Here is a 27,060-nt window from a genome sequence, read left to right as displayed (position 1 = left end):
TCTAACTCTGGAATCTAAAATATTTATTTAGCCCCTCTGTTTATGTTAAATGATTTCTCTGACTTGTCTGCTGAGGCTTTCAATGAGCCAGCAAAAATTATTTATGCAAGTACTTCAAGAAAAGCCAACGTGCCATAATTACACACTGCCACATCTATCCCAATTCCATCTACTTTTAAGTAAGTCAGTAGAACTCCATGTTAACCTTCAGTTGCCTCCAAGTACTGAGAAAGCAGATTAGCCACTGGATCAGCCATTAATTTATTCTTGATGTTTGCGAATCCTTATCAACCGCAAGATATTCTGCTACTACTCGGAAGCCTGAATTAGCATCTATTTATTCAAACAGCAGCAAATAAGGTGACAGCAGAGATATATATTAAGAATATCCACAGACCACCACCAGGAGAATATGAAGAGATTTGAAGTATTTAACATCAGAATGGACTTCTTTGCATTAGGATGCATTACCAATTCTACATTTCTTAAAGTATGAAAAAAGTAATTTTTTTTCAAAACATACAGATGTAAAGATTCCCATCTCCCCAAATAATATTATTTTGAAAAGTCAACCTACCGACTCAATTACTTCTACATTCCTTACAGAAGGGTCAGGTGCAATCTCTGGCCAATTAGACAACTCCAGATAGCCATTGGCTTTCATGTTCAGAGTATGAGATAAAGTACCAAGCTGGAAGTGCTCTCTATCTGTTGGGGAGGGAGGGCAGAGAAGAGAAAGAGGTAAAAAATATACAGACATGAGTGCTATATCACAAAGAGCAATCTTAATCAAGGCAAGAGGTAATTGGCGTTACATTACCTCAAATGTCATGGAATAAATATAAACTAGGAAGCTCTTCATAGGTCAAAAAACTGATTCCAGTCCATAGATTACAATAATCTCCCCCATAATGGTCAATAAAAAAGCTAATCAGTCAGTGTGTTTAGAGGTGTTGCTCTGAAATGTAGCTTCTCTAAAAATTACTTTACTGTGAATATTAAGAATGACAGCACAGTTAAATAATCCATATACATGTCTTGGCACAAACACATCCAGAATTTTAATAGTTTTTCCTTTAGAAAAAGAGTTGCTTTCAGGGTTTAAAGCAAAATTAAAATATTAAGAAGGGGGATAATTTTAATATAATAAAAGCAGTAATTAAGGTGGTAACGTTAAAAAGCAATCTGGGAGTGGGTGACCAAGAAAAGAGGACAACGTGGTAGTATCATCTTTAAAACTACATAATAGGGAAAAGCCAGTAACATATAACCAAAACTAACAGAATTTGGAAAGAACATGTTTTTGCAATTTAAATTGTAATTAAAAGTTATTCTTAAGGTTACAAGTCTTGGGATTGACTAAAGCCCCATGTAAATAATGATTAGTGCAAAGATTTAAGTTTTCATACTGATCCCTAATTTTATAAGCTAAATTTTTAAGATCTTGTTATTCATATACAAATGTTTATGCTAGCTATTTATCATCTAGCAACATGAGATTTGGCTACAAAAGTATACGCTACACATCCATACATCTTCAATTAAAGCTTGGGGGGGGGGAGAACCTGACTGATATACCTTTAAAGGGTGACTCGAGCAGCGGGGCAGGTTTCTGTGCCAAGAATATTTTTTTGGCATATTTGCTTAAAGCTCCACTCTTCTCGTTTGGAACAATAAGCTGCCTAATAAATCTTGTACGGTCTCTGATGTCGTAGCTTTGATCATACTTGCCGAGATTTAATATATACTGGGTAAGCAATTTTGTCTGTGAAAAACAGGACAAGAAGAAAATACAAGTTATTTATGATTATTGATAACTCTGGATAAACATATTTAAAGAGGTAATAAAAATGAATGGTTATGTCAAACAAATGTCGTTCCATAGGGAATATGCATTTCTAAAGCAGTAAATGGAATTCTGAAGCCAAAGCACATGTCCTCTTCTGTATTGGGGAGGTGAACGCCGAGTACTGAGAAGCAGCCATGTGCTAGATTATTAAACTGCTGAAGTGGAAAGAAAGGCATCATTAAAAAAATAATCATATATGGCAAACCCGCTGAAGAGCCTACGTGAGGATAATGAATGTGGAAATACAACTAAAAACATGGCACTCAAAACTTAATCGGAAAAATATGCAGGACATCAAAACATCAGAGGGTATTAGGAGGCTGGCAAACTGCTTCTGCTGAGGTGTGTTTTATGAAGAGATACTGTCCCTGGCATAAGCAGTGTCTGCACTCTGACTGCACTCAGTTACTTTACTCTGAATTATGACCCATTAAAGCAGACACATGAATCACTGAACTGGATTACTGCAAATTATTTGCAGTGCATTTAGCTGTTACTTTTTCATAAAAGCAAGCTGCTGATGCCCTCTAAAAACCAGGATAAAAGACTTCTTCCATTTTCCCCCTCACAGCTTAAAGCTTCTGGTAATATTGGTCATTTATTTATATACATAAAAGCAAGTTATATTATCACAGCTTTTTACAACATAACCAGAGTCCCTAATTTGATTTGTGAGAATAATAATTATTAAAATGACTCAATGCACGTTATGCTTAATTGCTGGAAAACAAAAAAAAATGGGAAAAGTATAAATAGTCTGCAAATATTACCTTGTATTCTGTTGGACAAAGGATGCAGAAAATTGAAACAGATACAAAGATTAAAACACTGCTTAATCCAGAAGTTAAATATGATTATATTTATTCAGTATAGAAAAAGCAACGATTATTGCTTAAGCTGATAAAACTTCACAAAATGCATTACTTCAATACATAAAATTAAACCACTATGTAACACTATGTAAGCATATTTTTCAAAAAGATTTACACTTTAAAAGGGTATCTTCTTGAATAAATATTGCTATAAAGGATACTGTTATATTTCGGTTGCTCCATAATTACGCTTCAAGATGTTACATGCCTAACACTATAAATGGATATATTTCTTTAACAATATCAAACAGTTATGGGGGGGAAAACGATAATTTCAGTTAACAGCCATCACTCTATTTGAAATTCAATTCTACAAATGGATAATTCTATCATTCTCCTCATAGACAATGTTGTTCTGAATGATTTGTTTTCTAATTATGAAATATTAAGGCAAGATGGGAATCTCAGAGACTACCAGGGTCAAGAGACCCACAGAGGATTGCTCAAACAACAATAATTACATTTACCAATTCTTCCATGATTGCTAGTGCTACTGATGCCAGCCCCTGTCCTTAGCAGCTCATGCTTACTTCTCTAAAAAAGCATACACAACAAAGCTGCTTAGATAGGAAATGTTGGACTCCAGAACAGAACCATGCAATGTCTTCATTTGGCAGTGGTGGCAATTTTTCGAAATGAAATGATAAATTTCTAGATAAATTTTAAACTTGACACTATTTAACTTGAAATATCAATGAAGGTTCAATTATACTCTGAACCATCTTCTACAGGTTATAAAAAGGAACGATTGGCTTAACAATGTAAAAATGTTATTGCCCCCAAACAAGCTTGAGTAAAATGATCCAATGATGTGATCAGCATTTTACACTGGATTATTTTACATTTGTTCTCCATACAAACATAGTAATCTAGCACAGTTCAGGCTACGTCCATGATTTTGCCAATAATGAATGTTAAGAAAATGGCAAAAGACAACTGAATTCTTAGCAGATGCCAAATAAATATTATGAAGGACCACCCATTCTTTCCCATTCATAATTTGATTCTTTAGGCAACTGCAGCCACATATGGTATTATATGATGACATTATGTTTGGTGACCTTCATAAAATAAAGGTAGTTTACAAGTCATAGGTCTCTGGCTGTTGAGAAGTTATTGAATAAATGTTTCAATAAATGCTGTGATGGAGAAAGGAGAGCTCTTCTTGTTCCTCCAGTGAGACACTCTGAGGGCCACTATCGGGAGGAAAGATCTTCCTGACAAAACCTGAATAATGGGGTCCCACAGGGTACAATCCTTTCTCAGATGATATTTAGCAAATAAACCTTACCCCTATGGAAGAAAGGAAGTCAATCAGGGCCAAACAGTTAGCTATATCAAAGGCCACTGATAGACCCAGAAAAATCAACACAGCTGGCATGCCTTTATTCTGATGTAAATGGAGATCATCAATCAAAACAACTAAGCTAAGTCCCAAAGCCAGGTCTGGAATCTGACTGAGAAGGGTCCAGGGCAGATATCTCATCCAGGAAAATCTGGAGCTGCTCAGTCACTACTTAATTACCTTCCCTACAAAAGGAATATTAGACACTGGGCAGCTCCCCCTTAATGGAGCTGGGGAAATAGCCCTGAGAAAGAGACAAATTAATAATCTGTCTCAAAGGGCCACTTACCACTTTGTTGCATACTTTTACCAGTCACGAGGAACAAGGTTCCAAGGACAAGGTAGTTGGCGTCACAATTATCAGGATCCTGTTAGCATCTGCAAGGGTGGGTAGGCCAAAGGAGTCCCAAAAAGAACCAGACTATGCAGGTAGAGCCCCCAATCCACCACAGTTTTAAAATTCAGCAGCCAACTCTAGGTAGAGTTTAGAGATTTTTATCCACAAAAAAGTTTGAATATGACTTGCAGCTGATAGCCGGATCAGTACAAGTTTCCGGACACAACGAAAAGGGTGATCAATTACTGAGCCAATCTAAATAAATGAGCTAGTTGTTTGCTAGTGGATGCAATGGAGACGGCAAAATAATCTCTTTTCACCACTGTCTCATAGGTCTTCAGTTGGGCTCGATAGTGTTTTCACAGCTTCTTCCCGTGTTCATTACTCTAGCTGTCTGAACAACCTCTTCGATCCTTGTCATTCCAAGGAGCCACAGAAACACAGGATCATTAGTTTCTGCAGGTAAGCATAAATATGCTCATTGCCCCTTCAAGGGGGAATGGCTATCCCCAAATTGATCCTTATGAGGAAGTGGTCTGACCATGGCACATCCTGAACAACTGCATTATTCTGATCAAGCCCTGTGATCAAACATCAAATCTAATGTTCGCCTGCTTCATACATGGAAGCCAATACAACCTGGGAGAGTCCCATGTTGCCATAGCACTTATGAAGTCTGAGGCTGCACCAAGTAAAGAAGTCTCTGCATACAAGCTAAAATTCCTCAAGACCAACAGACTAATGCAGACTTTCTCAACCAGGGTTTCATGAAACCCTGGGGATCCCCGAATGGCTAGGAGTTAATTACTTTTTAAATATATATATTCAAATTTGTTAAACGTTTGTTTAGTGATATATGGTTATGTTGACCTGCCCCTCTTCCCAAAATGGCCAATGATGGGCCTGAAGGGGTTAGGAAGGGGAGGGGCCCTTGGGGGCATGTATACAGCTAAACTTCCCAAATGTATTCTGCACGATGACGCCACTTCTGGGGTTTCTCGAAGCCTAAAGAATGTTTCAGGGGTTTCTCAACAGTAAAAAAGGCTGGTCTAAGGAAATGCAGTGTCCACTCAGGTATTGCCTCTGATAGCCTCAGAAGAGAGTTTGCTAGTAAGCTGGGCAAATGGTATACCAGCAGGACTCCCACCATCTCCCTGGTACCCCAAGCCAGGCCAACACATTCTAGGCCACTGATATTTGGTGCAGGGATGCTACAGAAGGGTAAACAATCTTGGATGAAGATCACCACTCCACCCCCTGTACTTCAGTTAAATGTTGATGGAGAATAGAGTATCCTGGGTGGGAGTAAAATAGGTGAGGGGAATTACCTCATCCTCATCCCCCAAGGTCTCATTCAATCCCTCCAGGATAGTCTCCTGTATAATTGTGGTCATATTTCTTACTGATCTAGCATTACACAGCATCAAAGTCAAAGACTGTGACTCTGAAAAGCTCAAGGAGGATCTCCACAAATTGGCTGCATGGACAACAATGTAGCAGATTAAGTTCAATGAATCTGAGGCAAAGTGGAACAAAGAATTTCAGCTTTAAGTATAAGCTAATGGGGCACAAACCTGTTAAGACTGAGAGGGAACAAGATTCTGGAGTTGCAGTAGATAACTAAATAAAAGTATCAACCCAGTGTGTGCTGCTGTGGTGAAAAGGACTGTGCTGGGAATTATTAAGAAAGGGATTGAAAATAAAACAGCCAATATTATAATATCCCTGTATAGATCTAAGGTGCAGCCTCGTTTGGAATACTGCATGCAGTTCTTGTCACTGTATCTTAAAAAGGGCATTGCAGCACTCAAAAGTGTACAGAAGAGGGAAACCAACACGATTGCGGGGCTGGAGCACGTTCCCTATGAGGAAAAGGTGGGAGTTTTCAGTTTAGAAAAGAGATGACTAAGGGGGATATATCAGAGTTTTATGAAATCATGCATAGGGTGGAGAGAGTTAACAAAGAAACTTTTCCTCCCACTCCCAAAATACTAGGACTCAAGGACATTCAATGAAGCTGATGGCCAGTAGATTCAGGATGGACAAAGGAAATATGTCTGCCAAAGGATACAGTGATGGCCAAAGGAATAAACAGCTTCAAAAGAGATCGGACAGATTCATGAAGGACATCAATTATCCTCCACGAACCTGTGTAATCTCTTTAAAAACTATTTATACCTGTGACCATCGTTACATCCTCTGCTAGTGAATTACACATTTTAATCACTCACTGTATAAAGAAGTTTTTCCTTTTGTACCTGACAAAAGGGAATGGGAAGGAAGGAAGGAAGGAAGGAAGGAAGGAAGGAAGGAAGGAAGGAAGGAAGGAAGGAAGGAAGGAAGGAAGGAAGGAAGGAAGGAAGGAAGGAAGGAAGGAAGGAAGGAAGGAAGGAAGGAAGAAATGTGGCCTTTTCTTAAACACTAAAAAGACAAAAATAAGACACCACAAAAGACAGACATGTCACAATAACAATTGATGGTGAAGAGATTGAATGCGTTCAAAAATTCATTTTTCTTGGATCACAAATTGATGTGAGTGATTGCTGTATGGAAATAAAACGTCAAATTGCTCTGGGGTGCTTGGCAATGATTAGCTTGAACCAAACGTGGAAAAGCAAGGACATAAGCCTGAGTATCAAAAGAAAATTAGTTAGATGTATACTTCCAATAGTCACCTATGGCTGTGAAAGTTGGACAATGAATAATTGGACAAGATAAGAATCAATTCCTTTGAACTCTGGTGTTGGAGAAGGCTTCTGCAGGTTCCATGGACAGCAAAAGTCCCAAACAAAAAAATACTACAGCGCATAAAGTCTGAGAGAGCCACTGCCAGACTGACAGTGATGGCTTGATTCAGTTAGAAGGCAGCTTTGTTTGTTCATGTGTGTTCTATGTCCTGTTGATGAACACCAAGAGGAAATGTGAGACGGGATGCTGGACTAGTGGACCACTGGATGGTTTACCTTTTCCAGTTTTATAGTTTACCATTTGACTGACCTAAGGTATTTTGGTGTATGTCTAAGAGAAAAAAGGGTGCTTGATTAATTTTATAAATTTATATTGCATTATACAAGTCTTTAAGAGCCTCTTGTGGCGCAGAGTGGTAAGGCAGCCGTCTGAAAGCTTTGCCCATAAGGCTGGGAGTTCAATCCCAGCAGCCGGCTCAAGGTTGACTCAGCCTTCCATCCTTCCGAGGTCGGTAAAATGAGTACCCAGCTTGCTGGGGGGTAAACGGTCATGACTGGGGAAGGCACTGGCAAACCACCCCGTATTGAGTCTGCCATGAAAACGCTAGAGGGCGTCACCCCAAGGGTCAGACATGACTCGGTGCTTGCACAGGGGATACCTTTACCTTTATACAAGTCTTTTGCAGACTTTATAAATAAATATTGGAATACCTGGCCTAAAGGGTTCGTTTTCAATTTCTTTAACCTTACCTGTTTTGAATTGGTTAAATACAATTTAGCTCCAAGATTTAAAATCTGCAGCTTCACAAGATCATCTTCAGCAGTGAAACTCTTGGCCATTTTTCTTAGAACATCTGGGGCTATTTTTGGAACTCGTTCACAATATTCTCCAGTAAGCCAGAGGATGCTAGCCCTTGCCACGGGAACCTTAAGAGAGAAATTAGTTAAAACACAAGAACTTTAATTCTTCAGTGACATGTATTTCAAAAAAATTCTTTACTTTGTTAGTGACATCTAAAAAAGTCAAATATTAACAATTAAAAGGTAATATCCACATATTCATACAGAAGTACTTATTTTAAATATACACCTAGCCTTTGAGATTAACATAAAAACCTCAAATTTTTAAAAGCCAATAAAATAGGCAACACAAAAGACAGTTGGTAACAATAATCAAAATCCAGGGCAATAAAATTGGAATAAAGTCACAAAAGGGCCACTCATTATCAAACCCAAAAAGTTCAATACCACAAAACTACATTATCTACCTAGAACTGATCACTACTGTTGATGTTGGAAGAGGTTAAACACAAGAAGAGTTGGTACTTATATGCCGCTGTTCTCTACCAGAAGGAGCCTCAAAGGGGCTTACAATCACCTTCCCTTTCTTGTCCCCACAACAGTCGCCCTGTGAGGTCAGTGAGGCTAAGAGAGCCCTGATATTACTGCTTGGTCAGAATAACTTTTATCAGTGTTGCGGTGAGCCCAAGGTCACCCTGCATGTGGAGGAGCGGAGAATCAAAACTGGCTTGCCAGATTAGAAATCCACACTCCTAACTACTACACCCAACTGTCTTTTGGTGTAACATCAGCTACTAATCCATGTATAACATGGTGGTACTTACTTTTAACTGTTGTTTGTCAAGTGTTCTTCTGTGCAGGCATATATAGGGACTATGTATGCATCGATCAATTACAGAGAAAATTCTAAAGAGCTATCTAGGACTTTCCAGGTTCCAGAGTGTACATCCTCCCCTCCAATCTAGCTGGAGTTTTCATGCCCAAGCTAGCATAAAATAGAAGACAGGAAGAGCTCTCTTACCCCAAGTCCTCCCTTTACTACCATAGAGAAGTATTCCAAAGCAGAAGATCCTACAGTGGGGAAAGGAGCGAGAGATGTGAGCCTGCACAGAAGACTTCTTGCACTTCCCTGTAACAACAGTTAAAGGTAAGTGCAATCATGTTTTTGTCTTTGTGGCTTCTATACAGCCTCACACTGGAGAGTAGCAAGCTGAGTTACCACAGGAAGAGGGTATAGGATCCTCAGTGAAACAAACAGCATTGCTTTTCACACAGCTGTATCACTTCTGGAATCAATGTCAAAGCATTTGCCAAATAACAATGAAGGTGACCATGTTGCCACCTTAGATATTTTCAGCAGGGGAACTTGGGAAAGTAAGTCAGTTTGATGGTAGAAACCAGCCACTAGAAGATGGTCTGAGAGGAAGTGGAGTGCCCCTTGTATGGTCCAGTGAAATAAACAAGGAGGTTACCAGCCTGACAAAACCATTTTGTATGATCCAAATAAAATACCAGGGCCCATATTACATCTAGGGCAGCCTTTTTAAACTTTTTTGGTGATTAAAAAAACCTGGAAACATCCTTCAGGCTTTGAGAAATCCAAGAAATGGCACAATTGTGCAGAATATGGTTGGGAAGCATAGCTGTGTACATGCACACCTGGGGCTCCTTTCCCTTCCCAACACTTCTAGGCCCATCATGGGCCATATTGGTGGGGGGGGGCAGGGCTCGACATGACCATATATGCTCATATCACCCAACATACATATTAACAATTTTTTTAAAATAATTAAAATTAACTGTCTCACATTCGGGAAATCTTTCCAGAGCCATCAAGAAACCCTAGGGTTTCATGTAACCCTGGTTGAGAAAGCCTGATCTAGGGTGTGCACTTCATGTTCCTGTGTGTTGGGGGGGGGGAGAGGCAAAAACCAATGAAAGAAAAATAAACTTAGAAATATGGAAAATGGCTACTACCTTAAGTAGAAAACTCAACTTGGTGCATAACACCACCTTATCCATGTTTAACTTACTACAAGATGGGGACCAACTGCAGGCCCTCAGCTCAGCCACCCAATGAGTTGATGTAATGACTAACAGAAACACCATTTTATAAGATAAAAGAGAAAGCATTCACATAGCCATGTGTTCAATCAGTTTGTACATTAAGAGTATAAGAACTAGGAAGAGATTCCATTGAGGGACTGGAGGAGGGACTAACAGATACAAATTTAAAAGGCCATTCAAAAACCATTTAGAGGGAAACAAAGGATGTTCCTTAATATTCTAGGCTGAAATGGTAGCCAAGTACACTTTGATAAAAGCTACTAAGAGGCTGAAGTCTTTGAGGGATAACAAATATTCAAAGACAACCTGCAAGGGACATGAAAATAGGGAGGATATTACTCCCAAGGTAAGTTGACCTGCCAGTACATGGGCGATGAAAGCAAACAGAAGCAGAGCTGATGAATCTGAACTCTCTGATGTCTTTTTCCTCTTTTGTGGAATTGATGGGTTGGATCCTGAGAGGGAGGCTGTATTTTTATAACTTCATCTTCATCCAAAGAACCCTGAGTAGCTGCTGATGTTGGAAGTGGCAAAAAGGTATGAGGGCAAGATGTCTGTGGAACCAAAGGTTTCAGCGATGAGGAGCACTTAGCTGACTGGTCTTTCAGATTTAGTCTTAGATGTTTTTGAGGATGTTTCCAAAGAACTCCTTGGAACCAATGTGGACATAAGAGTCATGGAGATTTCTGGTTCAGATAGCGATCCTACAGCTACTGACACCACTGAGCTTGGATTCTGGCTTCTTGTTCCTCAACCCTCCAAGATGGCTGATCTATGTCCAGGATTCCCAGCACCTTTCCCACAGGAAGGCTTTAAGTCTGGAGGCACTCTCTCTTGATGTGCCTTACGAGTGAACTGGTGGCAGATATTACAGTCCGCGATATTATAGGACTCTCCAAGGCTAATCAAATAATGGTGGTTGTCTTACTCAAAAAATACTCTGAGAGAAAAATGTCTAACAAATATGATGATCAGAGGAGATTAAAAGTGGGGTCACTCCACAGTGAGGGAAGAAGAGCTCTCCCTACTTCCATCATGTGCTAGTTTGGGCAGAAAAACTTCAGCTTGCTTCAGAAGGTAGGAGGAACATTCTGCAACATGGAAAGAGCTAGAAAGCTTTAGAAGTTTTCCTTGTGGTTGGCCTGCACAATCGCCATGCACAGAAACCATGAAGATGAAAAAACAGATTTGGTTATTTTAACAGAACTTCAGAGTTACTACTGTATGTAAGCCAAATACTACTGTCTCAGAAAGTGCTCCTAATACGAGGCTGTCACAATTTAAAAGTGTTCAAACTAGGTTGCCATAGCTAATTACTGGGTCCATCAGCTAAGATGCCTACATTATAGGGAAAGAGTATTACATCTGACTGACAAGAACCTATTGTAAGGTGACAAAAGTTGTGGGTTGGATCCAGTGTAAAATTTCTTATGTAAGAGCTCTTAAGCAAGCAGAAACAAAATAAAAAGACCACCATAGTCTCCTCCACTGTCATTTTTATTGTATTTCCATTTGTGTTTCTGCAAGATCTTGTGCTGACAATATCTGGGCACAGTGTATAAGGAGAAAAGTGATTGGAGTTGTACAAGATCTTGTGAAAGAACAAGTGGTGCTAAGCCATCTATGTTTCTCCCTGTGCATTGCCAGATCCAAGCCATTATTTGAAATATTAAAATACCCAACCTGAATATATAAAAATTGATTTTTTTCTTTGTAAATTGAGATCATATGCTTAAACTCTGCAGGGCTGATGCACATCCCTCCAACATTTCTGCAAAAACTCCATCAAGGACACTATCATAACCTTATATGTTATGAGAGGGCAGTATCTACAAATCTAAATTTTATATCAGTCTTAACCAGAACTGGAAATGATGTACTCAAAGGGGAGATAGTAAACTGAAAATTCCACCAGTGTGGCAATATGGTGTGAAAGGCCATGGAAATATTGTATCATACTTTATAATATACTAGAAATAAAGCCTATTTTATTCTGCAATAAAATGGGCGCTAGGAGCCGGTCTTCTCTCGGCCCCGGGAGCGTCCTCGCTGCGGCGAGGCCGCTCCCGGGGGCGAGAGAAGGCCGGCTCACGCCCCCCAACCCTCCCTGAAGTCCCGAACGGCGTTCTCTCGCCCCCCCATCCTCCCCGAAGTCCCGAACGGCGTTCTCTCGTCCCCCCCACCCTCCCCGAAGTCCTGAACGGCGTTCTCTCACCGAGGCCGCTCCCGGGGGCGAGAGAAGGCCGGCTCCCGCCCCCCCCTCCCCGAAGTCCCGAATGGCGTTCTCTCGCCCCCGGGAGCGGCCTCGCTGCGGCGAGGCCGCTCCCGGGGGCGAGAGAAGGCCGGCTCCCACCCCCCCACCCTCACCGAAGTCCCGAACAGAGAAGGCAGAGTGGGCCCCAACTCACCGGGGTCGATGGGGACGCGGCGAGGCTGCTCTAGCAGCCGGGAGAAGCAGGAGGAGGAGCAGGCCGGCTGGAGGACTGTTGCCGTGGTCTGGCAGGCTGCACTGAGTCCCAGCCGGGCGAAGCAGCCAATGGGGAGGCTGCTGGCCCTGGATGGACACTCGAAGGGGCCAATCAGGGGCCGGTTCGCGGCTCCTGATTGGCCCCTCCGAGTTTTTATCCCAGACAGGGCCCGCCCTAACTCCTCCCCGACAGCCCTTACTCTTTTATTTAGTCCGTAGCGCCCCGTGCCGCGGGACGGTTTAAAGATATTAAAGTTTAAATTCTTCATAGATATGTTAGTGTAACCTATTCAATTTCCAACTTTTCTTTCCTAGTTGTAACATTTTGTATTCTTTCTTGCTGAATTTCATTTTACGGTAATTTCAGGTTTCTAATTTAAGATTACTTTGAATTTTTAACATTCTTAACATGCAATTTTCAATAACCATGCAAACTATTATCTGGTTAAATAAGTTTCTCGTAGCTTGGTATAATAATTATGAACAGCTTTCTAAGTATTCTTACTATAAGAACATGGTACACAAGACTGTTAGGAGCATGTTTTTAAATGACTTTAGATGCCATGAATGAAAGGAGGTGATCTGTACTGTTTATAAGACTCAGGTCATTTAAAACAGTGGTCCCCAACCTTTATTAAGCTTGGGACCGGCAGGGCATCGGGCCGCGCCCGCGCGGGCCACACCCACGCATTGGGCCGCGCCCGCGGATCGGGCTGCACCCGCGGATCGGACCACACCCGCGGGCCGCGCCCGCGGATCGGGCCACGCGGGCGCGGCCTGCACGGGCGCGGCCCGGCCCTGATTCCCTCTCCCCGCCCTCCCCGCAGTAAGAAGTTTCCCGGGCCGCAAGCTTGCGGCCTGGGAAGTTTTTTACTGCGGTGGGGGGGGCGGGGAGAGGGAGCCGCGGCCCGGCGCCGGGCCGCGGCCCGCAGCTTGGGGACCACTGATTTAAAACATCAAACATTCACTTCAAAGACAATATTAGATAATTCTTAAGCATCAGGCTAGAACCTTCTTTTTTACCTAGGCATTTACCTAACAGTGGCAATCTGTTTTTATGATCAACTTCCACCTTGTATACTTTTTTTACAAGAATCATTTTAGGATGCTAAATGGTTTACTACCGTTTTAAGCTCTGGCTGAGTTTTTATATATTTCTTTAAAAATTACGTTCAGGATTCCCAAGGCAGAGATCAAAAACAAACTTTAAAATGAGTACGTGTCTCTTTGTCTCTATTTATCTATATAGATCTAAATAAAATAAAAATAATTCATCGAAGCACACACTAGACACACACACACATAAGTTTTAATAGTTTCTTAATATTACTGATTTTTTGTTTTTACATGCTAGGTTTTTAAACAGTTTCTTAATTTTAGGGATTTTATTTTACTTTGTAAGTAACTTTAACAGATTCTGCAGAAAGAAGGTGCATTTTCTGGAAAAAAAACTGCGTTACTGCCAGTTCAAGCACTAAAAATAGAAGAACCACCACTGTCAAGCAGTATTTCAAACTCTCATGTATCTCAAGCAGTTCAAAAAAATTAAATTGTCTTAAAACTCAAATACTATTAAGAGGTCCAGAAGAATAAGTAGGGTTATTTCTGCAGACCATCTGCTGGTGTACCTGGAAGAAGCTTCAGTCTTTGACCCATTCCAATCAGGCTTCTGCTCAGACCATGGGGTGGAGATGGCGCTGGTCATCCTGATGGCTGATTTCAGGAGCCAGTTGGATCAAGGCGAGTCAGCACTGCTTGTATTATTAGATCTTACGGCAGCATGCAACATGGTAGGTCATGAGATTATTGCTCACCACCTTGTCAATGTGGGGATACAGGGGATAGACCATCAGTGGGTTACCTCCTCTTTCCAGAATTGAGTTGCAGTTGGGGAGAATCAATCAAGCATCTGCCAACTCCAGTGTGGAGTTCTGCAGGGTGTGGTTCTCTCCCTAACAATATCGAACATCTGTACATGCCTGCTTGCCAGACTGATCCGGAGCTATGGGCTTCAGTGTCACCAATATGCGGATGACACCCAGCTCTATCTCCTGATGCATGGCCAACCAGATGCCTCTCTGGACTTGATGGCTGAGTGCTTTGAGGCGGCGGTGGATTGGTTCAAGGGTAGTTGCCTGAAGTTAAACCCTTTTAAGATGGAGGTCCTGTCGCTAGGGAGGAGGGAGAGAGATCAGGAAGTGCACTTATTCTGCCTGGATAGAGTGCTGTTAACAATTGTACAGATGGCCTGGAACTTGGGTGTGATTTTAGATGCCTCCCAGTCGATGGAGGCTCAAGTCACAAGACGAACAAGGCAGGCTTTTTCCCATCTTCACAAGGCCAAACTACTAGCGCCCTATCTGGCCCCTGAACACCTGGCTACAATGATCCATGCAACAGTCAACTCAAAACTGGATTACTGTAACTCACTCCATGCAAGTCTACCTTTGACCCTAATCCATAAATTACAACTGGTCCAAAATGCTGCTGCCCGGGTCCTCACCAGGACACCGTGAAGGGCCCATCTTAGATCGGTGTTGCGTCAGCTGTATTGGCTTCCAGTAGAGTTTCGGGTTCGCTTCAAGGTTTTGGTTCTTACTTTTAAGGTCGTACGTAGCGTGGGCCCTGCATAGCTAAGGGACCACCGATCTGTATAAGCTTCGCAGAGGGCCCTCTACTCTGGAACAAATAACTGCCTAGTGATTCCCGGCCCAAAAGAGATCTGACTGGCCTTTTGCCCTGAGCTCCCAGAGAATATAATGGCCCTAACAGAACTAACACAGTTCCATAGGGCCTGCCAGAACATATAAATAACATATATAATATATAAAGAATATATAATAATAGCCCCCCCCCGGCTGCAATTTAACTCTTGTCTACCCCAACAAGAAGAACTATATGGGGATATCACCAATTGTCTGCTGATAGATTAAATTTTTTAACTTACCGTATTTGTCGGTGTATAAGACGACCCCCCAACATTTCCACTCAACATATAGAGTTTGTTACATTACATTACAGTACTATGGGCCACTATGGGTAGCTATGTCTATCCCAACTGAAGTGCACCCGGCGTATAGGACGATCCCCCCCCACTTGGAGGCATGTTTTTCAGGGGGGGGGGAAGTAGTCTTATATGCCAGAAAATACTGTAATTGTTTTAGCAATGTTAACTTCTGTATAATATACATTATACATTTTAACAATCAGATGCATTGACAGGGGCGGATTAAAAAATTACCTAATAAATAATAATCCCTCGATTCACTTCTAGTTAAAGATCTTTACTGTGATCATAAAAGTGTTCCAGTGCAAAATTCTGCTGTTGCCAGCAAGCTGCCATTTGGTTTGTCCTTTGCTTAATCGTGATACGGGACTTGTTTCTCTTCTTTATGTTTTTGTGGGGGACAGTAAGGACATTATGGCCCATTACTACAACAGAGAGGCCAGCAGAATAAGCAGGGCTTGTCATACTCTCTGAAAAAAATAGCCATTCCAGAGAGAAGCAATGTCCTGTCCAATATCTAACTACCTAATCATTAATCATGTACTTGGTGATTAATTGGTGTGTCTTCAGCCACAAAAGAAACCTGCTGCTCTAGCACTGGCCAAGAAAACATTCTTTTGCACTTCAGCATTTTCTACCAAATGGTTTATGATCCAATCTGGACTACTTTGAATTACAAGCTAAAACCATGTAACTGGTTAGACCACCATTGGCCCAAATGCTGTGAAGACACCCATAATATCTATTGCTTTCTTCCTTTTGGATTACTCTGGATTATTTGTTGCTTGTATGCCACAGCCCTCCCATTAGGAATTGAACATATGCCTGGAACCATGCAAATCGGTAACTTGATGAGTAAGGTTTGTGATGAATTTTGGCAAGTTTGTGGTTCAGGAACTGAAGTTCGTGGCAGGTCAACTGGCCCGAACATTCCATGAACCTTCAAGCAGTTCATAAATGATTTCCCGACAGTCTCCACTCAACCAAAATATTTATCACATTTCAAAGGCTGGTTGGAGTTCCCTGTGCATTTGTTGTGAACTGCTTGCAGAAGGTCCATTCTATATATGCTTTGGGCTGATCCTGCGTTGAACAGGAGGTTGGACTAGATGGCCTGTATGGCCCCTTCCAACTCTATGATTCTATGTTTAACCCTGTGCCTGACAGTTACCCCAAAAGTACTTTCCTGGGGGACATCTTGTTTGGAGAGCCATAACTTGGATTCCTAACTCTTACACATTCCTACACATCTAATCTAATAATAATAATAATTTGGAGGTGTAGAGAAGCACCAGGGGTAGGTAACCTGTGAGTCAGATGTATCTAGCATGCACAGGGTCCATTGTATAAACTCCTGAAACTATGCCTGTCATTTCCCCAGATAGCATTTTCCTGGAGGTACCTTTTTTGGGGAGCCATAACTTGAACCTTGTACATCCAATCATTGGAGGGCAGGTATAGGAAAATCAGCTGGAGGTTCTCAGTGAGTTTTGTGTGTGTAACATGCTGGTGGGCTATTCTACTACATCTCAAGCCAAGCTGATTCATTTGGCACCTAAAAATTTGTAACAGTCTGTGACTCACAAACTAGGCATGCCATGAACCAAATTTCCCAGTTGATGCCCATCCCGATTTATGAGATCTTCCTATCACCCGTCCTAAGTATATTGCACCGTTTCACAATCAGAATCATATAGAGCTAGAAGAGACCAAAAAGGACCATTCAGTCCAAATCCCCCATCTTCTCAGGGACCGGGTAGAAACCTTCTCAAAGCAAGAACTCCTAATATTTTGGGGCATAGGTTTTCTAGTATTGGATACTATATTGAACATTTGATATTATGTTGCTTGAATTTGCCAATCCTTTTGCCTAGATATTTGTACTATTTCTAGATATTTGTACTATTTCTGAATTCCATCCAAATTCTCAATGTTCCTTTCATGTCTGGTGGCTCGGCCAAAGATTTCTTTATAGCTATTGTGCTGAATCACTTCGCTTATTGGAGGTGCTCTTTAAGTGCAGAACTCCTTTAGCACAGGAGTGAAAGGGAGCAGAAGCCAACCTGAAAAGCTGATCACATGTCCAGGGCACTCATGTTTTTTAGTTCTGACACAGAAATTCACAGAATCATAGAGTTGGAAGGGACTATACAGGCCATCTAGTCAAACCCCTTGCTCAATGCAGGATCAGCCTAAGCATTCAGGGTAAATATCTATACAGCTGCTGCTTGAAGACTTGTCAGTGAGGACGAGCTCACCATTTCCTTAGAAGAAGAAAAAGAGTTGATTCTTATATGCTGCTTTTCTCTACCCAAAGGAGTCTCAAAGTGGCTTGCATTCGCCTTCCCTTTTCTCTCCCCACAACAGACACTGTGTGAGGTGGGTGAGGCTGAAATAGCCGGATATTACTGCTTTGTCAGAACAGCTTTATCAGTGCTGTGGATATCCCAAGGTCACCCAGCCGGTTGCATGTGGGGGAGCATGGAATCAAACCTGGCTTGCCAGATTAGAAGTCCACACTCCTAACCACTATACCAAGCTGGATCTTAGGCAGTCGATTCTGCTGCTGAACTACACTGTGAAAACAGGAATGAAAACTGCTGTAGGCTTAGAGATGAGTAGATGCTGTTTCCTGTATTTCTTATATAGAGCTAACTATAGAACTAAACCATACTTTAGAAGCAAACTGTCATTTAAATGCAGAGAGATTAAATGCATGCTTACATCAATGATAAGCAGAATTGTCTACTATTCTGGCTTAAGCAGTAACAATCTAAAATTCTGTTTTCATAGAGCTCACAAGATTCACAAGCCCAAATGTTAACATTGTTTCCAGTCTCACTAAATTTGATCATCTTGGTATTCAGAAAGCACCTGGCCTCCATAAGGTTCAGCTATTTTTCCAATAATAACTTGAGCTTCCCCTCTAGAAACATAACCACTTCACACAATAAATATAATGAACCAAGCATAATGACATCCCATTGCAATAGACAGAAATTCTATGATGTCTTTTGTATATCACCAGATGTACAGATAAAACATCCATAAAGCAGTGTTTAAAGCAAACAGAGGTACTGCCCAAGAAAAAAACAACAACCAGATCACAAGAAAGCATTATGCTAGTTTTCTCAAGAAGATACAAAAATTAATCTAATTCCTGCATACAATATAAAAATGGAAACTGAAGTCAATGTTATGGCATATTTTTGCAATACTGTGACAGCAGCATTTTAAAACAGTTTTGGAATCTATCCAAGGAAAGGGGAAAGATACACTAAACATTTGTCATGCTAGACAAGTTTTAAATGCTTGAGTAAGTTTTCTAAATGAAATGTGCTAAGACTGATGTCATTACTTTACACTGAGAAAGGGGTTACTTCTATCGTTCCAAAGGTTTCACTGCATTAAGACTTTACTCCCAAACTATTATTTTAAATTGGGCTAACGAACAGTAATTGAGTGCTACATTCCATTTTTAAGAACAGGAGCAGTTCAAGTTCCCCTAGATCCCAGAGATAATTCTAAATAAGAACATATGGGTAACTTCCGATTTCAATAACTACCTAAAGAAATACACTTTTTGAACTTTGTTATTTTGCCTGACATTGCAAACTGTAGAGAAGTATTCAAACTACCATCTGCTCAGGTGCAGTCCTCAACTGCAGGACTACAGAGAAGATACAAACAATGAACTTGCACTAATCCACATTTATGAATCTCTCCTAATATACCCTGTTTCCTCAAAAATAAAACATACCCAAACCCATGTTGTATGTAAACTGCCCTGAGCCTTATGGAAGAGCGGTATAGAAATCAATCAATCAAATAAATAAATAAGATAAGATAAGCCATAGCAGAATTTCTAAGCATTTGCACAGTATAAGCCATACCCAGAAAATAAGACATACTCATAAAATAAGCCTTAGCGGAATTTCTAAGCGTTTGCGTAATATACGCCACAGAAGTAAAGCTGTGGTTCTCATTTTACTCAGCACTGTGGGTCTCTCTCCCTCAGCACCAACGAAAAACAGTGGCAGGGTTGCGAGGCGACCAGCGGCGCGGAGGGGAGAGGTGACACAGGCACCAGCCAACACCCAAACTTGATGCCAAGCATCAACACACTCCTTCCGCACTATGGCACTGGCCGCCCCAGTCTCTCTCACCCCCCCCCACAAATACCAGTAAAGCTGCTGCTCCACAGCACTGACCAGCAACAGTCTGTGGGTCTCTCTCACCCCACACAAACACCTTTGTTGATGGCACCGACTTTTCTAAATACCAATAAAACACCCCCTGAAAATAAGCCATAGTGTGTCTTCTCGAGGAAAAATAAATATAAGACAGTGTTTTATTTTTGGGGAAACACGGCAGTAGTAGAATCCTGCCTTATAGAAGAATCTTTTTAAGCTGATTCGCATTAATTCCAGGGCAATCCTATACCCTTTTAAATCCACTGGATTGCAATTTTGGTTACAATATAAATGTTAAGGGCTTTGTGAAAGGCAATCATTCAGACGCCTAAATCTACTGCCATGTAAAGTATTTTAATGGACAACAGAACTGATGAACCCAGAGTTTTGATTTTTATTATGACAACATATCACATAAAATTTACTAGTTTCATTGTATCCAGATCATCAAACATGTAATCGCAAGTGTATATTCTAGGGGCCTTCATTTTATAATACTCTAAATAATTCACATACAGCTTAAAAGATATACAGGCATATTGAGGCATTCAATGTGTTTTCCAGTGTACTGTAACTACTTACAAGAATGCAGGAAATAATACATTCATTATGTAGCTCTACTTTGCATTATTCTCAAAGGCCAAAGGAGGACAGTAAATAGCATTGGCTGATATTTTATTCTACATGGCCTGAGCAAGTGGTTAAGTGCACTTTTCAAACCTTTCTCTCTTTTTTTTCAAGGCAATTTTCCTATACCATTTTAGCCCATTAACTTGTCTACAAAAAATAAATAAATAAAACCATGAAGCCTTAGTTTATCAGAGCAGTTACAGACATCTAGAAAAATTTTACAGATCACTCTGTAAGCGGCTCTATTAGAAATCGATACTGTTTCAACACCTTCATGATACAAACAGATTTTAACTACTGCTAAAAGACGGAATTGTTTGTTCATTTACTTCAGTCATAAACATTTTAAAGTTCTTTAACATATAATAACTACAAAATAAGTACTTGTTGACCCAAAAGTATGGTAAGTACATTAAGTAAGTACTTAATTTGTATTCACATTTTAACATATATTTGTATCCCTCTGTATCCTCAAATTAAGTCACAGCGTATCCCACAGCCCTTGCCCATACACTGCACAATTTAACATTACTTTTATAAAACCAGGTTTCCCAAAAAGTGTAATTTGGGGTAGGAAGAACTGGAACACTATAAATACTCACAGTAATACTATCCAAGAGTTTGGCCATGCGTTTAATAATTTCACCATGGTGTGCTTGCTGTGTCTGCAGCAGTTTCTTAATGACAACAACACTTTCAGCAACCACTATTTCTGGGAAGGAAGGAAATTGCATATTTTTAAAGTAACAATCATAAAATTAATTTCATGCACTATAATGACTGTAAGATCGATATAATTTTCCTATAACATATTTTTTAAAGGTAGAATAGCTATTATGCTGAAAAACAGAACTGTTTACACATTTCAAGTTAAGCATATATTCCAATTAATAAACTGGGTGTTAGGGTATGTTTGCCAAACTCATACAGTTAAGTATTTCATTGTAACACAATCTAGAGCATGATCAAAATGAAATGCCCATAAAAAAAACAGCTACTAAATCACATTAAGTGTGAAACCCATAAATGGATTCCAATGAAGTAAGAAAAGGTAAAATTTGGTCAAAGTCGAAATCAAATGTACAATGTTGTATTTACTATAGCCTTACTACTAAGAAAAGCATTTTATTTCATCTTCTTTTAGCAAGTATTAACATTAATCTTTTTTAAATTTCCATTTAATAAGCAGATGAAATAATAACCTGTTACTAATATCAAAGATTCTCAAGTCTTTATGGGTAGTAAAAACTGTAATTGTATTATTGGATAATTACATTGAAAAACAGAAAGATATTTTCAAATGTTATCATTTTTCCACTATACTTTTTGGCTCAAAGAGCAGCACAAATCTAATATTTCTCCAGATACACCTAGATGCCAGAACACTCCAACTCCCATCACAGAATGTCAAGCAGTATAATAAAGCATTTCTTATCAATGAAGACACCACAAGTATGTATCATGTGCATTTGGATGGTAGGACTTAATTGAGTGGGATGGGTTGAAGAATGAATGCACTTCCTGAAAGATCTCCTCAAGACATAATATGAAAGTTTTGTTTCTTTCTACATTCTTTATAGCATAATGCTGAAGAATATTAACACGGATTTTAAATCTGCACACTTTTACCACTATATTCGCAACATTCCTTAATAATAATAATAATAATAATAATAATAATAATAATAATAATAATAATAATAATAATACATTATTATTATTAGATTTATTGGCTGCTCCTTCCTAAAAATAGGCTTGGGGTGGCTCCCATCAGTAAAATAATATGTACAAAGTATAAAAGGTTTAAAACATTCCAAGCATTCTAAACATTAACCTAAAATCTTCCTTGAGTGTCCTGATAATTTTGTAACTGATCCTATGTCCAGATTTCAGGATGGATCCCTTCCTCTTTCACCCAAATCCACTAGGGGCATATAGCTTACCAGTATATATTTTATATAGGAAATGGGAAACACATAATCACACCTTGACCTAACAAGATTAAACTTTTTTTCTGTATGTAGACATCAAAATATCCAAACCAATTTTTAATTTGGACCAACCACCTGCCATATCAACCAAATAGACTGATGACAATTTTAACATGCACAGTATTATTGAAGGCCAAATAAATAATCATCAAGACTTCTACTGATGAAATTATAAATACCACCTAAGTTGCACATTTTTGAGAATGATTTGCATAATAATCACTTTATATACCCAATAACTCCTCCTTAGCGTCTGTAGCCATTTATATTTTTCTATTTGTATATCCAAATAGAGGGACATAAATTATGAAACAAGCACGGGTTTACTGGTTACCCAAAACTGTCTGATATGCTTTTAAAAAATTTAACCACTTGCACATATCAAAAAATCACACATTTCCCTGCTTGTAGCACCCTCTGCAGTACAATTACTTTAATGCAACTAAGGAACACAAGCTCAGTGTGTTCACTATGAGGCAATATTATACATGTTTTAATTATTTACTTACAAACAATTTAAATTCCCAGTATCAACTACATACTGAAAGACAGTCACAACAAGAGACCAATAATAAGAGACTAGAAAACTCATTTTTAAAAGCTACATTATAATGCCACTATATTTCCAGACTACACTGAAGAGAAATAATTTAATATATTCCTTTTAAATCTGTTTAGCGATACTGCCGGACAATACAAGCCATCAGTCACCCTCCAAAATAAGACAATTAACTTACCATCTCTATTAGACAGCAAACACACCAGGCCGTTAAGGCATGTGTCAGTCACTTCTGAGATGTTCGTTGCACATCTACCTATTGCCTGGATTGTAGCTGCAGCAAACTGTTTATCTTGGCTCTTCACATAGGTCTGAAGAAAATAGGGATTTAAATTTTCAACACATTGGTATAATCAGCTTAAAAGACTGACAGAGCCATTCAGCTCTCTGGAAGTCATCATCAGTTCTGATGGAAGTTGTATCATGTAAAGAAATTTAAAAGCAATTGGTAAGAAGAAACAAACAACAAGCAAACTTGTCATGATAAATTAAATCAAATCAAAGCCAATACTCGCCATTTTAACATTTTTGTTTGGCATTATTCTACGCCAGTAATAAAGATAGATAAGTTTTATTGTATTAGCCACAATACTGTCAACTCTACAGAGTATACAAAACATAAGATGAAATAAATATTAGATTCTAAAATCACAAGACTAAAATTGACTAATAAATACAGAGTCAGAGTTAACAATTTTAGGACAACACAATTAGTTTACGTAGTTAGACCTAATCTTCTTAGCGGCAAGAGCAAATAGGGCAACTCTGTTGGAAAAACGTGGATTGGTATCTGTTAACAACAGGATTAAATACTCAGATTTAACTATGCCCCAAGCAGTGGGCAAACATTTCTTGATGTAATTAGTTCTTGGGTCATTGTACAGAGGACAGTCCAGAATATAATGAATATAAGGTTCTCAATAACCTCCATACCACAAATACAAAGACAATTGGACACAGGGATATGGAGAAATCAACCACTGCAAACTGCAGTTGGTATGGCATGAAACCTCAAACAGGTAAATGGCATTCTTAGTGTAAAATTGTATTATGTAATGGAATTCCGGTTGAATTCCGGATCAGGCTTAAGGTTTTGGTTATCACCTTTAAGGCCATATACGGTCTGGGCCCAGTATACCTGAGGGATCGCCTCTCTGCCTACACCCCTCAAAGAGCCTTGCACTCTACTACCTCCAACCTCCTCATGGTCGCTGGCCCCAAGGAAGCCCGCTTGACCTCAACCAGTGCCAGAGCTTTCTCCATTCTGGCCTGCACCTGGTAGAACGAGCTTCCAGAGGAGATCACGGCCTTGACGGAACCCAAGCAATACAGGGCCTGCAAAAGGAAGCTCCTCCACCAGGCATTTGGTTGAGGTCAACCCAAACTATCGCTTCCAATTGGGCCCCAGACCCCCCCTCCTACTACAACTGCCACTAATCTGCCTAACCCACTGGGTCCCAGTAAGAGTTGAGCTGAGGCTCCTTTGCAGTTCTATCATCTTATTATTGCTATTATCATGTTGCGATTATTGTTGTTGTACTTATTGCTGTTGTCACATGTGTTACCCCATGTTATCTGTATCTGTTTCCTGTTCCCTGTAAACCGCCCTGAGCCTTCGGGGAGGGCAGTATATAAATATAAATAAATAAATAAATTTAAAAGCCATTGGTAAGTAGAAAACAACAACAACAACAAACATGTCATGATATATAAAATCAAATCAAAGCGAATACTTGCTGTTTTAACATTTGTTTGGCTTTATTCTACTCCAATAAAAAAGAAATGACTATAGGCATTAGTTTTACCAAAGAAGTGTGCATGCACACAAAAGGTTATACCTTGAATAAAGCTTCGTTGGTCTTAAAGATGTCATCAGACTCAAAATTTGTTATGCTGCCATATCACTATATATCCAGGAGGGAATCCATCTCTGTTAATTTTGGTGACCCACAGTGAGCAGGTACTATGAGTGTAGAGGAATACCCCATTATTTTCAGAGGCACTTTGGCTCATTTAATTTGTAAAATTTATAGGAATTTAAAGAATTATAGAGTGGGAAGGGGCTATACAGGCCATCTATTTCAAGCCTCTGCTCAATGCAGGATCAGCCTAAAGCAGTGGTTCTCAACCTTCCTAATGCCGTGACTTTTTAATACAGTTCCTCATGTTGTGGTGACACCCAACCATAAAATTATGCAAGTGTTCTTTCACAGAAATTAAACCAAAACTGACAAATGGCATGAAGATCCATTGTTCATGATTGTATATCAATTGGGTTTTTCCCAGGGTTTATTAGTTCAGTTCTGCCTCTTGTCCCACCATGCCAATCTCGCTCTTTTCTGCTGCTCCAGACAGACGAATGCTCTCTCGATCTACCCCACAAGGCTGTTGTGTGGATGCCCCCCCCCCAGCCAAGCTGCTTGCCCTGCCGCAACCCCTTTGAAAGGGTCGTTCGACTCCCAAAGGTTGGGAACCACTGGCCGAAAGTATCCATGACAAATATCTGAGCAGCTGCTGCTTAAAGACTGCCAGCAGCAGCATCTGATTATGAATGACCTTTTTAACATGACACAATTTGTCAACTGCTACTCTTTATAGCAGCATCAACTAAATTTTCAAAAAAATTGGATCCATCACAGGATTTCTGCAGAGAGAGTTGGGGTTATTTTCGCCGATTCCTCCCTCCTGTGGGTGGCTTCAAAAAAAAGTTTCACATTGTTCCTGGATGTCACTTGTGCCCTCAGGAGAAACACTTCTGGAGCATTTTGCCAAGGAGAGGAGAAGCATGAAACTTAAACTTGGCAGACAGAAATCTGGTCAGCAGAAATTTCTTGATTATCTAAGTATTATTCTGTAAACTGCGCTTTCAAAATCCTTTATTAAAAAATCCTTTCTATGCTACTTCATCTGAATTTACACATTTATCAGATTACAAAGATTCATGAAATAATACAAGTCATGTACAAACCTGAAATTCTCTGAGAAGAGTAGATATGTTGGCTTCATTTGCCAAGCTGGTCAAGATTTCAAGCTAAAGATGAAAAACAATGTTGGTAGAAAACATTTCTGTACTTTGAAAGTGTCACTTGAAAACTTAACAAATAAAATCCAGCAATATAAAGCATCATGATGGCCTATCATAAAGCATTTGTTATATGTTACAACAAAATTTTCCAGTATTTCAAAATACATTATCTCTCTTGTACTTTATAATACTGCATTTCATCAGACTGGAGGTAGGCAGGCAGTGTGGTGCCACAAGGCTCAGTACTGGGTCAAACACTTTATTTCTTTATTTTCTTAGATTTTTATACCACCCTCCCATACCCGAATCTGGATGAGGGGGTGGAAGGACTACTGATTAAATTTGCAGATATACCAAATAGGGAGGAGAAGCGAACACCCCAGAAGTTATAGAGAAACAAGATCTGAACATGCTGGAAAAGTGGGCAAATGAAAGTAAAATATAATTAGGCAAGTGCAAAAACAACAACATAGTTTTGGAATCAGCTGAATCAAAAAAGCACAAATATCCTTTCACCTTTTTGGATTCGGTTAAATCTGAAAAGTTTTGGGCCTTTTTGTGTGCTTGCTTCTGTTCCCTCTTTTCTAGGCAGCAGAGAGCGCTTTTCAAGAGGAGAGCGCCCACCAAATAGCTGATGACAGGCGTGCTGCCAGCCCAGCTGGGAAGGGTTTTAAAGGGACCAGGTGGGGCACCCATCATCATCAGCTGTTCAGTGCACTGGCCACACCCTTTAAATGCTTGCCCTATCTTTATTCCTCCTCATCTGAATACCCCTCCATTGGGGTGTGGGAGGCGTGCACAATCTATAGAGTGCCAGGAAAGGTGGGGTTTGGTGGGGTCATTTTAAGCTGATGTAGTTTATTGAAGCAAATTGACTCAAGCCAGCTGACCAGGAATGGCAGAGAATGAAATTAATTAAATAAATACAAATTGCAGTTTATTTCTGGTTTGTAATTTCAGCACTGGACAAGAGGAGAATAAAGAATGGAGCATATAACTACAAGTATGTTGACTTGTTATTAATGTCTGGATGCAACCTAAATCTTACAATTGTGCAGGTTATAAATCACCTACAGGCATCTACTTTTTTGTTTTTTTTACATTAGGAAAGCTAAGTAAATTATAATTTTTGACAAGTTTTTATAGCTTACAGTAAGATTTTTCATTTAAAACAGCATAGTATAGCATTCAGTCAGCACCATGGCTTCAGGTAACAGATGAGCAGTCTAT

General features: G+C 39.9%; 1 protein-coding gene across 3 annotated transcripts in view; it reads right to left on the bottom strand.

Moving 5' to 3' along the window:
* Positions 1-27,060, bottom strand: part of AP3B1 (adaptor related protein complex 3 subunit beta 1) — a 184,065-nt gene that overhangs the window by 89,338 nt on the left and 67,667 nt on the right. For all 3 annotated transcript variants that reach the window (XM_077347332.1, XM_077347333.1, XM_077347331.1), the window contains exons 12-17: positions 25,774-25,836; positions 22,984-23,116; positions 20,858-20,967; positions 7,841-8,017; positions 1,579-1,765; positions 578-708 (exon numbers count right to left, since the gene is read on the bottom strand). In XM_077347332.1, the coding sequence (XP_077203447.1) occupies positions 578-708; positions 1,579-1,765; positions 7,841-8,017; positions 20,858-20,967; positions 22,984-23,116; positions 25,774-25,836 (801 nt within the window). The remainder of the gene's footprint in view (positions 1-577; positions 709-1,578; positions 1,766-7,840; positions 8,018-20,857; positions 20,968-22,983; positions 23,117-25,773; positions 25,837-27,060) is intronic.

This window comes from Paroedura picta, chromosome 7, assembly GCF_049243985.1.
Source record: "Paroedura picta isolate Pp20150507F chromosome 7, Ppicta_v3.0, whole genome shotgun sequence".
Lineage (NCBI taxonomy): Eukaryota > Metazoa > Chordata > Lepidosauria > Squamata > Gekkonidae > Paroedura > Paroedura picta.
Note: the sequence above shows the minus strand (reverse complement) of the source record. Positions and strands in the feature narration are given on the sequence as shown.